This window comes from Parasteatoda tepidariorum, chromosome 4, assembly GCF_043381705.1.
Source record: "Parasteatoda tepidariorum isolate YZ-2023 chromosome 4, CAS_Ptep_4.0, whole genome shotgun sequence".
In the NCBI taxonomy this organism is placed as follows: Eukaryota; Metazoa; Arthropoda; class Arachnida; order Araneae; family Theridiidae; genus Parasteatoda; species Parasteatoda tepidariorum.
In genome coordinates, this window is record NC_092207.1 from 42139041 (window position 1) to 42152783 (window position 13743).

General features: G+C 25.3%; 1 protein-coding gene across 1 annotated transcript in view; it reads left to right on the forward strand.

Annotated features, from left to right (window-relative positions):
- Positions 1-1305: 1305 nt before the first annotated feature.
- LOC107440751 (uncharacterized) overlaps positions 1306-13743 on the forward strand; it is a 37187-nt gene continuing 24749 nt past the window's right edge. Inside the window, exon 1 of the mRNA XM_016053764.4 lies at positions 1306-1544. Coding sequence (XP_015909250.2) covers positions 1518-1544 — 27 coding nt within the window. The 5' untranslated portion in view covers positions 1306-1517. The remainder of the gene's footprint in view (positions 1545-13743) is intronic.

Sequence of the window (13743 nt, forward strand, 5' to 3'; positions counted from 1 at the left end):
TATATATATATATATATATATATATATATATATATATAATACCAAGAATCTTACTAAAATTTTGAACAAATACGGAAAAGAAAAAGATTTTTTAAAGCATTTCTAATAATAATTGCTTTGAGATATTAATTGTAAGCTGATTTCTTATTATAATTTTTTAAAAACAAATTAAAAAACACATATTTTGAATTAATATTTTTAACTAAACGAAACTAATTTTAAACGAAAAAAATTATTTTTAAAAAGATAATTTTTTTTATTAAATCTAAGTAAAAAAAAAGAAAAAAAATACACAGATACTCATAAATATTTTACTTTAGATTTTTGTATGCGCTTTTTTCTTATAGATTTATATTTTTTATTCATTTCTCATTGGTGTTTTGTGGAGGGAAAGAAAAATCTTCATAGGCCTGACATCATATTGATCATGGAAAAGATCATACGTATGTTTTATAATATTAACTGCTATTTTTTTATGTCGAGAAATCACATTTTTTCTGTAAAGTTTTTTTTTATTGTAAAAGCAATTTATTTGTTTTATTTTTTCTGAGATATATTTGCTTCTATGAAACAAAATAACTAACCTAAAAAGCCTCTCTAAAAGAAACCTCTCTATAAAACCTCTTATCTTCTTTCTCGAAAGAAAATCCTACGTCTTCAAGAATCCGATATAAAGTTTAATTAACGGCTACAAAATCAAGAGAACAAAAAAAAAGAAAAAAACAAGCTATCAAAACAAATGATTAGAAAACAAGTGATTAGAAAAAAAAACAAGTGATTAGAAAAAAAAAATAAACATGGAATTGCAAAAAAAATAAAAATTAATAACTATTAAGAAACAAGCAAAAAGTAAATAAATAGCAAAAAAGAAGTCGCCAATGTAAGAAATTGAAATATAGAGCGAAGGCTAACAGATTCGAAAGAGTAATAAAACAGCAAAAGAGTAAGCGCCAATCGGCTCTTTGGAAACTAAAACACCTCCTTCTTCTTTGTACATTCGCTTTCCTGAGAAGGTATTTTTAAGTTAAATACATTTAAACGTGATAAAACTTTTTAAACATGTTTCAAGATATACATTTCTTATTATAAAACATTTATTTATATTTGTGTGCACATTTAAAGTATAATTAATTTCAAACCAGCGAAGAACTACTTTTTAAAGGCGTAGTATTACAACCTTTCCCTGAGTGCCAACTTTAGGTGAAACGAAGTATAGATGGCGCTATTTCAATAACATCCACTTGCGTACATCCAATAACTCCAATAGATAACTCATCAAAAGCTCACATCAACTCACTGATAAGAACAGATGTTGTCTCCTCAATGAATAAAAAGTATCATTATACAAGTATTTTTTGAGTTTCAAAGAGGTAAATAATTCGTTTTTAAAAATGGATTTGAAGTTCGTTCTTTTTTAGCTATTTTATATTAGAGACTGACTTAAAAAAGTTTTTTTTTAAATTTATAAAATTCTTCGCAACCAATACTACGGATTATAAGTTGGAAAAACAGAAAAAATGACAGATCTTCAGAATCCTAAAACTGTAAGTATTTTTACATGAAATATTGTATTTAAGTTATTTTCAATTTGGTATATTTCAATGAAAAAAATTTCAAGTAAACATTTATGCACAATATATATTTACTACTAAGCAATTATAATTGTTAGATAACCAACAATTTATTGCAAGCACTGACGTTGGATTAACGACCATGGTGGATGGGTAGTATAAAACGTAAATTAGTTATTTCAGATCTTAGTAAATCATTTCAAATATGAGCTCATGACTTTATTTAAATCTTAATAACTTTTCATAAGAAACTTAATTTAAATACTTTAGATAATAAAAAACTTCATAAAAATTACAATGAGTGATAAAGCAATAGTATCCTTGCTTGAAAAATGTTCATTTGTTTTTAGACGTACGGATTGACGCGATGTTTTTTAACGTAGGACTATCGGGAAAAACATTCATTTATTTTTTTTATTTGATAGAAATAGTTATTTGTTTTCAAACAGAAATTTGTTTGGTTTCGTATTTTGTTAGTTAATTTGAATTAGAGACTATTTAAAAAATTTATTTTTGTTAATTATTGAAATTCTTCATTATCATTACTACGAATTATAAATCGGATTAACATACATATATGACAGGTCTACAAAAGCCTAAAAGTGTGAGTATTTTTACTTAAAAAGGAGCATTAAAGTTATTTTTAAGATGATATATGTAAACATTTCAATAAAAAATTCATACAGAATCTATATTTTTTTTTACTATAAAATTATAAATGTTAGATTACCAACAATTTATTGCAGGCACTGACGTTGGATTAACGACCATGGAGGATGGGTAGTATAAAACGTAAATTAGTTATTTCAGATCTTAGTGAATCATTTTAAATATGAGCTCATGACTTTATTTAAATCTTAATAACTTTTCATAAAAAGAATAATTGAAATACTTAAGATAATAAATGTCTTTAAAATAATTACAATGACTGATATATCAATAGTATCCTTGCGTGAAAAATGTTCATTTGTTTTTAGACGTACGGATTGACGCGATGCTTTTTAACGTAGGACTATCGGGAAAAACATTCATTTATTATTTTTTATTTTACAGAAATAGTTATTTGTTTTCAAAAAGGAATTTGTTTGGTTTCGTATTTTGTTAGTTAATTTAAATTAGAGACTATTTAAGAAATTTTTTATTGTTAATAAATGAAATTTTTCATTATCATTACAACGAATTATAAATCGGATTAACATACATATATGACAGGTCTACGAAAGCCTAAAAGTGGGAGTATTTTTACTTAAAAAGAAGCATTAAAGTTATTTTTAAGACGATATGTGTAAACATTTCAGTAAAAAATTCATACGCAATCTATATTTTTTTACTATAACAATTGTAAATATCAGATACCCTACAGCCCTACAGGTATCTGATACAGGATGGGTAGTACAAAATGCAAATTAGTTATTTCAGATCGTAGTGAATTGTTTTGAAAGCTCGTGGATTTTAATAAATCTTACAAATTTTTCACATAAACTTAATAGAATATTTTAAAATATTTCAGATTAAAAAAAACTTTGTAAAAATCATGTTGGGAGATAAATCAATAATACTCTTTTGTTGAAAAATATCCATCTGTTTTGTTTGTTTTTTTACCTGTCAAAATTACTTATTAGTTTTTAAAAAAGTAATTGTTTGGTTTAGAATTTTGTTAGATATTTTTAATTAGAGACTGGTTAAATCCGTTTTTGTTCATTAATGAAATTCTTCATTATCATTACTATGGATTATAGATTGGATTAACATATAAATATGACAGGTCTCCAAAAACCTAAAAGTGTAAGTATTTTCATTAGAAAAAAAGCATTAAAGTTAATTTTAATATGATATGTGTAAACAATTCAATGAAAAATTCATACATAATTTAATTTTTTTCTACTACGATTACTACTATTTCTACTATTTACAATTACTACTAGTATTTACATTTGTATAAAATTGTAAATGTTAGATCCCCAACAACTTATTGCAAGCTTGGATAGTGGATTAACAACCATGGAGGATGAGTAGTATAAAATGCGAATTAGTTATTTCAGATCTTAGTGAATTGTTTAAATTAAAGCTCATGGATTTTATTAAATCTTACTAATTTTTCACATAATTTTAATCGAATGTTTTAAAATATTTTAGAAAATAAACAACTTTTCCGAAATCATGTTGGGTGAAAAAGCAATAATGCCCTTGTGTTGAAAATTATTCATCTAGTTTGTTTGCTTTTTGCCTGACAGAAGTAATTATTTGTTTTTAAAAAAGCTATGGTTAGGTTTAGTATTTTGTTAGTTATTAGAGACTGGTTAAGTCCATTTTTGTTAATTAATGAAATTCTTCATTATCATTACTGCGGATTATAGATCGGATTAACATAGAAATATAACAGGTCTACAAAAACCGAAAATTGTGAGTATTTTTACTAGAAAAAAAGGATTAAAGTTATTTTTAATCTATGTGAACATTTCAATAAATAATTTAGACACAATTTATATATTTTCCACTCTACTATTGCTACTATTTATACTATTTAAAATTACTATTATTGAAAAATACTACTATTTACAATTGTATAATTGTAAATGTTAGATACCCAACAACTTATTGCGAGCATGGATAGTGGCTTAACAACCATGGAGGCTGGACAGTAAAAAATTGAAATTAGTTATTTCAGATCTTGTAATTTTTTTAAATAAAAGCTCATGGATTTCATTAAATCTTACTAATTCTTCACATAAACTTAATACAATCTTTAAAAATATTTTAGATAATAAACAATTTTCCAAAAATCATGTTGTGTGATAAAGCAATAATGACCTTGTGTTGAAAAGCATTCTTTTATTTTAGGGTATTTTCAAACTGTTATTTATACATTCTACATTCATATATATTTCAGTAAAAAAATAAAAATGGTATACACTTATTACTAGATACTTTTAAACTTTAGATAGGTGCAATATATTGCAAAGCTCACAGATTTATTTAACAATCATGAAAGATGGATTGCATGAAATGAAAATTTATTTCAGGGAATCGATTAGTATTACCTTAGTGCTTACATATAAACCTTATAAGAATATTTTAAACAATAAACAACATTACAAAATATAAGTAACTTTACAATTTACTGCAATGCACGTATGTGGGATTAACAGCCACAGATAATGGGTTGCATAAAATTTAAATTGGTTATTTTATATCTTTGTTTATTGATTAATATTAACTTGGATTTCTCATATAAACTTTATAAGAATATTTTAAATAGTAAAAACTTTGAAAAGGTAACCAACTTTACAATTTAATAATTTATGACAAAACATGCATATTGGATTAACAACCATAGAAGACAGTTCGTTGTTTATTGGTTAGTATTAACTTAGAGTTTTCATATGAACTTCATAAGAACATTTTAAAATATTTTGAGTAGTAAATAACTTTAGAAATAGGGTAAACCAACCAGTGAAGGAACACTACCCAGTAAAGGAACATTTCATATATATTGATTAAAAATAAGAATTTGAAAGTTTGTCTTTAGATTGATTGGTAACAATAGCTTACTGCCAAACAATACGAAGTCATCTAGCAATGTTTTGGATTACCTGGTCACATAGACTTCTGTGGAAAAAATTTTGAATTTGTTATTATCTCAGGAAGACCTTGCTTCTTTGAAAAAATTATAAGGCGAGTGTTTGTATTTATATGTTTGAAGAGGGATTAATTGCATGTAATAGTTTTATTTTTCTCACTGTGAAAAGGAGAATTCAAAATATAGTTATTGAAGTTACGTTTTATTTTAAGCATCATAACATAATAAAGTACTGAGATAAGGGGGTGTTTATGCACTGGATCACCAAACGATGAAAAACCAGTGAAGGAACAAGTATTCCTTTACTGGGTTTTTTTCTAAGTTAATGAAAATAAAAGATAAACTTTAATTTTCTTGTACCTTTAGTGATGTTCCGCATCAAAAGTATGCTAAAAACACAAAAAAAAAACTTCTAACCAGTGAGGGAACGGGCATATTCCTTTACTGGGCATAAATTTCCCAGTGAATGAACAGTATGTGTTAATATGTTGACGCTTTAATTTTCAATTCATGATTACAAAAAATAGTTAACATTTTCCAAGTATTTATATGTTGTAATTTCAAGAATAGGCTTTTTTTTAAATATTTGTATGGCTTATAAATTCATAAAGAGCATTAAAAAATAACCAAAATTAAGTGTTGTTTTACTGGTTGTTCATTCACTGGTAAGAGCTGTTCCTTCACTTGGTCTTCTTACTACTTGTTATTTGAACTTCCAAAACTTTGAAACAATATTATGTAAGTTCTCTACAATTGTTTTACATAATTTGCAATTAGTAACAAATATGTTGACACTGTCATTTAACTAAAATTACAAATTTTGAAATTAATATGATTTTTTAAAAGGCAAGCAGAGCTTAAGTGTTCCTTCACTGGTTAGTTTTCCCTAATAACAATTTTGAAACATTTTGCAAGGCACGCATATTGAATTAAAAACTATGGAAAATGGTTTGCATAAAATGTAAATTAATTATCTCTCAATTTAGTTCATCGATAAACAGCCATGGTATAATAGAAATAGTATAATAGTGATTTAATAGTTAAGTCCTTAAGTTGAAAGCATTCATTTGAAATAAATTTATTTTTAAATTGCTTCTATTGTCTTATAAGTTTTAATCGAGGTTTTTAATAAAATTGTCCAACTAGATGCAATTTTTACAAAGTACAAGATTTAAAATTTAATTGCATTAATAACAATTGAATCAGATTTTTTTTAGCAGATAAAAATGTAATACCAAATTATTGGAAATAAAAATCATAGAAATTTGAATCACAGAAAAATCGAAATATTTTAAAAATCCAATAATACTTTTATCTCTCAAAGTTTAAAATCTAAATCTGTGACAAAAAAAGTAGTGTTTCTATGAATGTAAAAAATCATAACAATTAATAAAATATTAATAAATTAAATGTTAGGATTCTTATCAAAAATAACAGGATTTAAGCATGTTTTATTAATAACTAGGGTGAATGGACTGTTTAAATGCCGATTAATTACTTGATAGTAACAAAATAATTATTGTGATGAGAATTTTTTTTTACTTATTAAGACACTTTTTAGTGCNTAATCGAAATTAATCAAGTATCATTGTGTTAATAATAGTATGGTCAGTTTTTACTCTTAAATGAATTAGTACCATTTATTCATTTATTTTGCTCACTTTTCTATTTCAATTAATTCAATTATTATTCTTGCTCATTCCTTATTATTGTTGTTTCAATTCGAAAATATTATCACAAGCATCATTGACGTAAATTACAGTTACAGCTTACGCTTCTCTTTAGCGAATAAGTATAATGTCTCCATAAATTTTGCTTTTTAATACGTTGCTTATTTTTTTTCACTTTAATTGGTTCCGATAATCGAAATTAATCAAGTATCATTGTGTTAATAATAGTATGGTCAGTTTTTACTCTTAAATGAATTAGTACCATTTATTCATTTATTTTGCTCACTTTTCTATTTCAATTAATTCAATTATTATTCTTGCTCATTCCTTATTATTGTTGTTTCAATTCGAAAATATTATCACAAGCATCATTGACGTAAATTACAGTTACAGCTTACGCTTCTCTTTAGCGAATAAGTATAATGTCTCCATAAATTTTGCTTTTTAATACGTTGCTTATTTTTTTTCACTTTAATTGGTTCCGATAATCGAAATTAATCAAGTATCATTGTGTTAATAATAGTATGGTCAGTTTTTACTCTTAAATGAATTAGTACCATTTATTCATTTATTTTGCTCACTTTTCTATTTCAATTAATTCAATTATTATTCTTGCTCATTCCTTATTATTGTTGTTTCAATTCGAAAATATTATCACAAGCATCATTGACGTAAATTACAGTTACAGCTTACGCTTCTCTTTAGCGAATAAGTATAATGTCTCCATAAATTTTGCTTTTTAATACGTTGCTTATTTTTTTTCACTTTAATTGGTTCCGATAATCGAAATTAATCAAGTATCATTGTGTTAATAATAGTATGGTCAGTTTTTACTCTTAAATGAATTAGTACCATTTATTCATTTATTTTGCTCACTTTTCTATTTCAATTAATTCAATTATTATTCTTGCTCATTCCTTATTATTGTTGTTTCAATTCGAAAATATTATCACAAGCATCATTGACGTAAATTACAGTTACAGCTTACGCTTCTCTTTAGCGAATAAGTATAATGTCTCCATAAATTTTGCTTTTTAATACGTTGCTTATTTTTTTTCACTTTAATTGGTTCCGATAATCGAAATTAATCAAGTATCATTGTGTTAATAATAGTATGGTCAGTTTTTACTCTTAAATGAATTAGTACCATTTATTCATTTATTTTGCTCACTTTTCTATTTCAATTAATTCAATTATTATTCTTGCTCATTCCTTATTATTGTTGTTTCAATTCGAAAATATTATCACAAGCATCATTGACGTAAATTACAGTTACAGCTTACGCTTCTCTTTAGCGAATAAGTATAATGTCTCCATAAATTTTGCTTTTTAATACGTTGCTTATTTTTTTTCACTTTAATTGGTTCCGATAATCGAAATTAATCAAGTATCATTGTGTTAATAATAGTATGGTCATTTTTTACTCTTAAATGAATTAGTACCATTTATTCATTTATTTTGCTCACTTTTCTATTTCAATTAATTCAATTATTATTCTTGCTCATTCCTTATTATTGTTGTTTCAATTCGAAAATATTATCACAAGCATCATTGACGTAAATTACAGTTACAGCTTACGCTTCTCTTTAGCGAATAAGTATAATGTCTCCATAAATTTTGCTTTTTAATACGTTGCTTATTTTTTTTCACTTTAATTGGTTCCGATAATCGAAATTAATCAAGTATCATTGTGTTAATAATAGTATGGTCATTTTTTACTCTTAAATGAATTAGTACCATTTATTCATTTATTTTGCTCACTTTTCTATTTCAATTAATTCAATTATTATTCTTGCTCATTCCTTATTATTGTTGTTTCAATTCGAAAATATTATCACAAGCATCATTGACGTAAATTACAGTTACAGCTTACGCTTCTCTTTAGCGAATAAGTATAATGTCTCCATAAATTTTGCTTTTTAATACGTTGCTTATTTTTTTTCACTTTAATTGGTTCCGATAATCGAAATTAATCAAGTATCATTGTGTTAATAATAGTATGGTCATTTTTTACTCTTAAATGAATTAGTACCATTTATTCATTTATTTTGCTCACTTTTCTATTTCAATTAATTCAATTATTATTCTTGCTCATTCCTTATTATTGTTGTTTCAATTCGAAAATATTATCACAAGCATCATTGACGTAAATTACAGTTACAGCTTACGCTTCTCTTTAGCGAATAAGTATAATGTCTCCATAAATTTTGCTTTTTAATACGTTGCTTATTTTTTTTCACTTTAATTGGTTCCGATAATCGAAATTAATCAAGTATCATTGTGTTAATAATAGTATGGTCATTTTTTACTCTTAAATGAATTAGTACCATTTATTCATTTATTTTGCTCACTTTTCTATTTCAATTAATTCAATTATTATTCTTGCTCATTCCTTATTATTGTTGTTTCAATTCGAAAATATTATCACAAGCATCATTGACGTAAATTACAGTTACAGCTTACGCTTCTCTTTAGCGAATAAGTATAATGTCTCCATAAATTTTGCTTTTTAATACGTTGCTTATTTTTTTTCACTTTAATTGGTTCCGATAATCGAAATTAATCAAGTATCATTGTGTTAATAATAGTATGGTCATTTTTTACTCTTAAATGAATTAGTACCATTTATTCATTTATTTTGCTCACTTTTCTATTTCAATTAATTCAATTATTATTCTTGCTCATTCCTTATTATTGTTGTTTCAATTCGAAAATATTATCACAAGCATCATTGACGTAAATTACAGTTACAGCTTACGCTTCTCTTTAGCGAATAAGTATAATGTCTCCATAAATTTTGCTTTTTAATACGTTGCTTATTTTTTTTCACTTTAATTGGTTCCGATAATCGAAATTAATCAAGTATCATTGTGTTAATAATAGTATGGTCATTTTTTACTCTTAAATGAATTAGTACCATTTATTCATTTATTTTGCTCACTTTTCTATTTCAATTAATTCAATTATTATTCTTGCTCATTCCTTATTATTGTTGTTTCAATTCGAAAATATTATCACAAGCATCATTGACGTAAATTACAGTTACAGCTTACGCTTCTCTTTAGCGAATAAGTATAATGTCTCCATAAATTTTGCTTTTTAATACGTTGCTTATTTTTTTTCACTTTAATTGGTTCCGATAATCGAAATTAATCAAGTATCATTGTGTTAATAATAGTATGGTCATTTTTTACTCTTAAATGAATTAGTACCATTTATTCATTTATTTTGCTCACTTTTCTATTTCAATTAATTCAATTATTATTCTTGCTCATTCCTTATTATTGTTGTTTCAATTCGAAAATATTATCACAAGCATCATTGACGTAAATTACAGTTACAGCTTACGCTTCTCTTTAGCGAATAAGTATAATGTCTCCATAAATTTTGCTTTTTAATACGTTGCTTATTTTTTTTCACTTTAATTGGTTCCGATAATCGAAATTAATCAAGTATCATTGTGTTAATAATAGTATGGTCATTTTTTACTCTTAAATGAATTAGTACCATTTATTCATTTATTTTGCTCACTTTTCTATTTCAATTAATTCAATTATTATTCTTGCTCATTCCTTATTATTGTTGTTTCAATTCGAAAATATTATCACAAGCATCATTGACGTAAATTACAGTTACAGCGTACGCTTCTCTTTAGCGAATAAGTATAATGTCTCCATAAATTTTGCTTTTTAATACGTTGCTTATTTTTTTTCACTTTAATTGGTTCCGATAATCGAAATTAATCAAGTATCATTGTGTTAATAATAGTATGGTCATTTTTTACTCTTAAATGAATTAGTACCATTTATTCATTTATTTTGCTCACTTTTCTATTTCAATTAATTCAATTATTATTCTTGCTCATTCCTTATTATTGTTGTTTCAATTCGAAAATATTATCACAAGCATCATTGACGTAAATTACAGTTACAGCGTACGCTTCTCTTTAGCGAATAAGTATAATGTCTCCATAAATTTTGCTTTTTAATACGTTGCTTATTTTTTTTCACTTTAATTGGTTCCGATAATCGAAATTAATCAAGTATCATTGTGTTAATAATAGTATGGTCATTTTTTACTCTTAAATGAATTAGTACCATTTATTCATTTATTTTGCTCACTTTTCTATTTCAATTAATTCAATTATTATTCTTGCTCATTCCTTATTATTTTTGTTTCAATTCGAAAATATTATCACAAGCATCATTGACGTAAATTACAGTTACAGCTTACGCTTCTCTTTAGCGAATAAGTATAATGTTTCCATAAATTTTGCTTTTTATTACGTTGCTTATTTTTTTTAAACTTTAATTGGATCTGATAAGCGAAATTGATCAAGTATCATTTTATTATTGCTTGTATAAGGGGTTTCACACTCCTAAATAAATTAGTATTATTTCTCCATTAATTTTACTCACTTTTTTTTTCAATTACAAATGTTTTAAAATTGTTGAGCTTAATGGAAACACGTTTTAAAAGTATAACTACGAAAAAAAAATGTGCTTTCTGATAACTCTAGAAATATCAGTTTGGGGACCTAATCCATTTTTCTGCCCCATTCACTTTGATCACTAAGTTTATAAATCAAATAAAACACTATTAAGTATTTTGGAACATGCAATAAACTGCTTTTTTTAATGAGGGCTATAATCTAGTAAATATCAATGATGTAATCTTAAAAACATTCAGAAAAAATGGAATCGTCTGCAGTTTCATTTTTATTAATGGAGAGTTTCGGACCAATGAATTCCATGTGATGATTCCATTCGAATCCTCCAATTGAAATTTTTAAAGTATTTTTAGAACCGAGGGGGGGGGACGGGAAGTACAACGGGCACTGTTAAAATTTCCGGACTCTAACATAAATAGTTTTGGAGTTATAGGAGAAAAAAACCTAGACAAACTCTTTATTTTATTATTAGAGGCGAACTGAATACTTGTTCTTCATACTCAGTGAAAAAGAAGAAAAAAAAGAAAGAAATCAATCCTGAAGAACACAACGAAATCATGCACAAAACTAGACACAAATTAATACAATTAATAAAGCTAAAATTAATTTTTTCTATCTAAGTATCCTATTTTGCACTTCCCGGTGATTTTTCTTAACTTAATTTAATAACGTAAATAATGATTTACTGTATTCGGTATTATTTGGAATGACTCAATTTAGTTGAAATTAACTACTACCAAGCGATTTTCTCCAGTACTTCCCCCCTTCAAGGAACCGTAAAAAAAAACTCTCTCAGCAAAATTTCTACAGTTATAACATGTACAAATATATTAATATAGTATATTGCATCTATATTAATAAATTTGATATCTACTGAAACTGTACCTATAATTTCCAAAATTAATTACGCATCGCTAGTGCCACTAACAGTAAGGCAATTTCTTACACTTCTCCTACACGAATTAGTACTATTTCTTCATTAACTATATCTTTTTAGTGTGTAGCTTATTTTTTTTTTGTTTCAATTGTGTTTTTTTTTCATAAGGGACTAGTTATGTGTGTAAAGTGAAAAGTATGTGTGTAACAAAAAAAATTTTAGTAATTTTTTTTGTATGTCGAATTTCCACTATGAGATAAGATTGTTTGGCAACCATGATAAACTATACTGTTTTTTCTTATCTAAGTTGATATGAAATCTTGCACTGTCTAAGAATTGGCTGAATTGGCATATGAATGAATTGGTTACAAATGTAACTTAAATGATGTTATTTATCTTCTAAATTAAAATGATTTCGCAGCATTTTTATTACGTTTTTCAAATCAGATGATGATTCTAAAATTGGTACGGTTTCAGAATCTTTCTACAAATTTCAATTTCTAGTATTTGCTATTTAACAAAATAAAGCATTTTCCTAATAACAAATTATGCTATAATGATATCTTGGGAATCATGCTAAATAAGAAAATAATTTTAACTAAAGTAATTTTTTTCAACATATTCTTTTAAAAGAGAAGCTTTCTTAAAATTACCTGTGTAATATATAAGTTCAAACATCAAAATAAAAATGCGGCTAGAATTTGTTCAAATAAAAAAAAGCAAACAGCTGTGGTATTCTAAGTTGCACATAAATTTATTTACTTTTCACAGACCAAACAAATAGGAAACAATAAAATAAATAAATATATAATTCATTTGTTTAATCTTAGAAAAAAGGGTGAACTTATGTACTAAGATCAGTCAGACGTTTTGCACTGATTAATTTTAACTTTGAAAATGTTCTCGAAATCTTATCAGCTAAATGGCTATAATTCTGAGACTCGAAAAAAAAACTTAGCAATTACTTAAAACAAGTGTTTATTTAAAGAAAAACTTAGGCACCAATAAAAATTAAACAAAATAGTTTAGTATATTATCGGAAAAAAATCTACATGGTAGCATAAAGAAAGAATCAAAACTATAATATATAATGAAATAATTAGTTGAATATTTTATGAATACTAGTATACATATATATATATACTATTATGTGCAATTGTATGTACTAGTATATATACCAAGAATCTTACTAAAATTTTGAACAAATACGGGAAAGAAAAAAATTTTCTTAAAGCATTTCTAATAATAATTGATTTGAGATATTAATTGTAAGCTGATTTCTTATTATAATTTTTTAAAAACAAATTAAAAAACATATTTTTAACTAATATTTTTAACTAAACGAAGCTAATTTTAAACGAAACAAAATTATTTTTAAAAAGATAATATTTTTTATTAAATCTAAATAAAAAAAGAAGAAAAATACACAGATGCTCATAAATATTTTACTTTAGATTTTTGTATGCGCTTTTTTCCTATAGATTTATATTTTTTAATTCATTCCTCATTGGTGTTTTGTGGAGGGACAGAAAAATCTTCATAGGCCTGACAACATTGATCATAAAAAAGATCATACGTATGTTTTATAATATTTA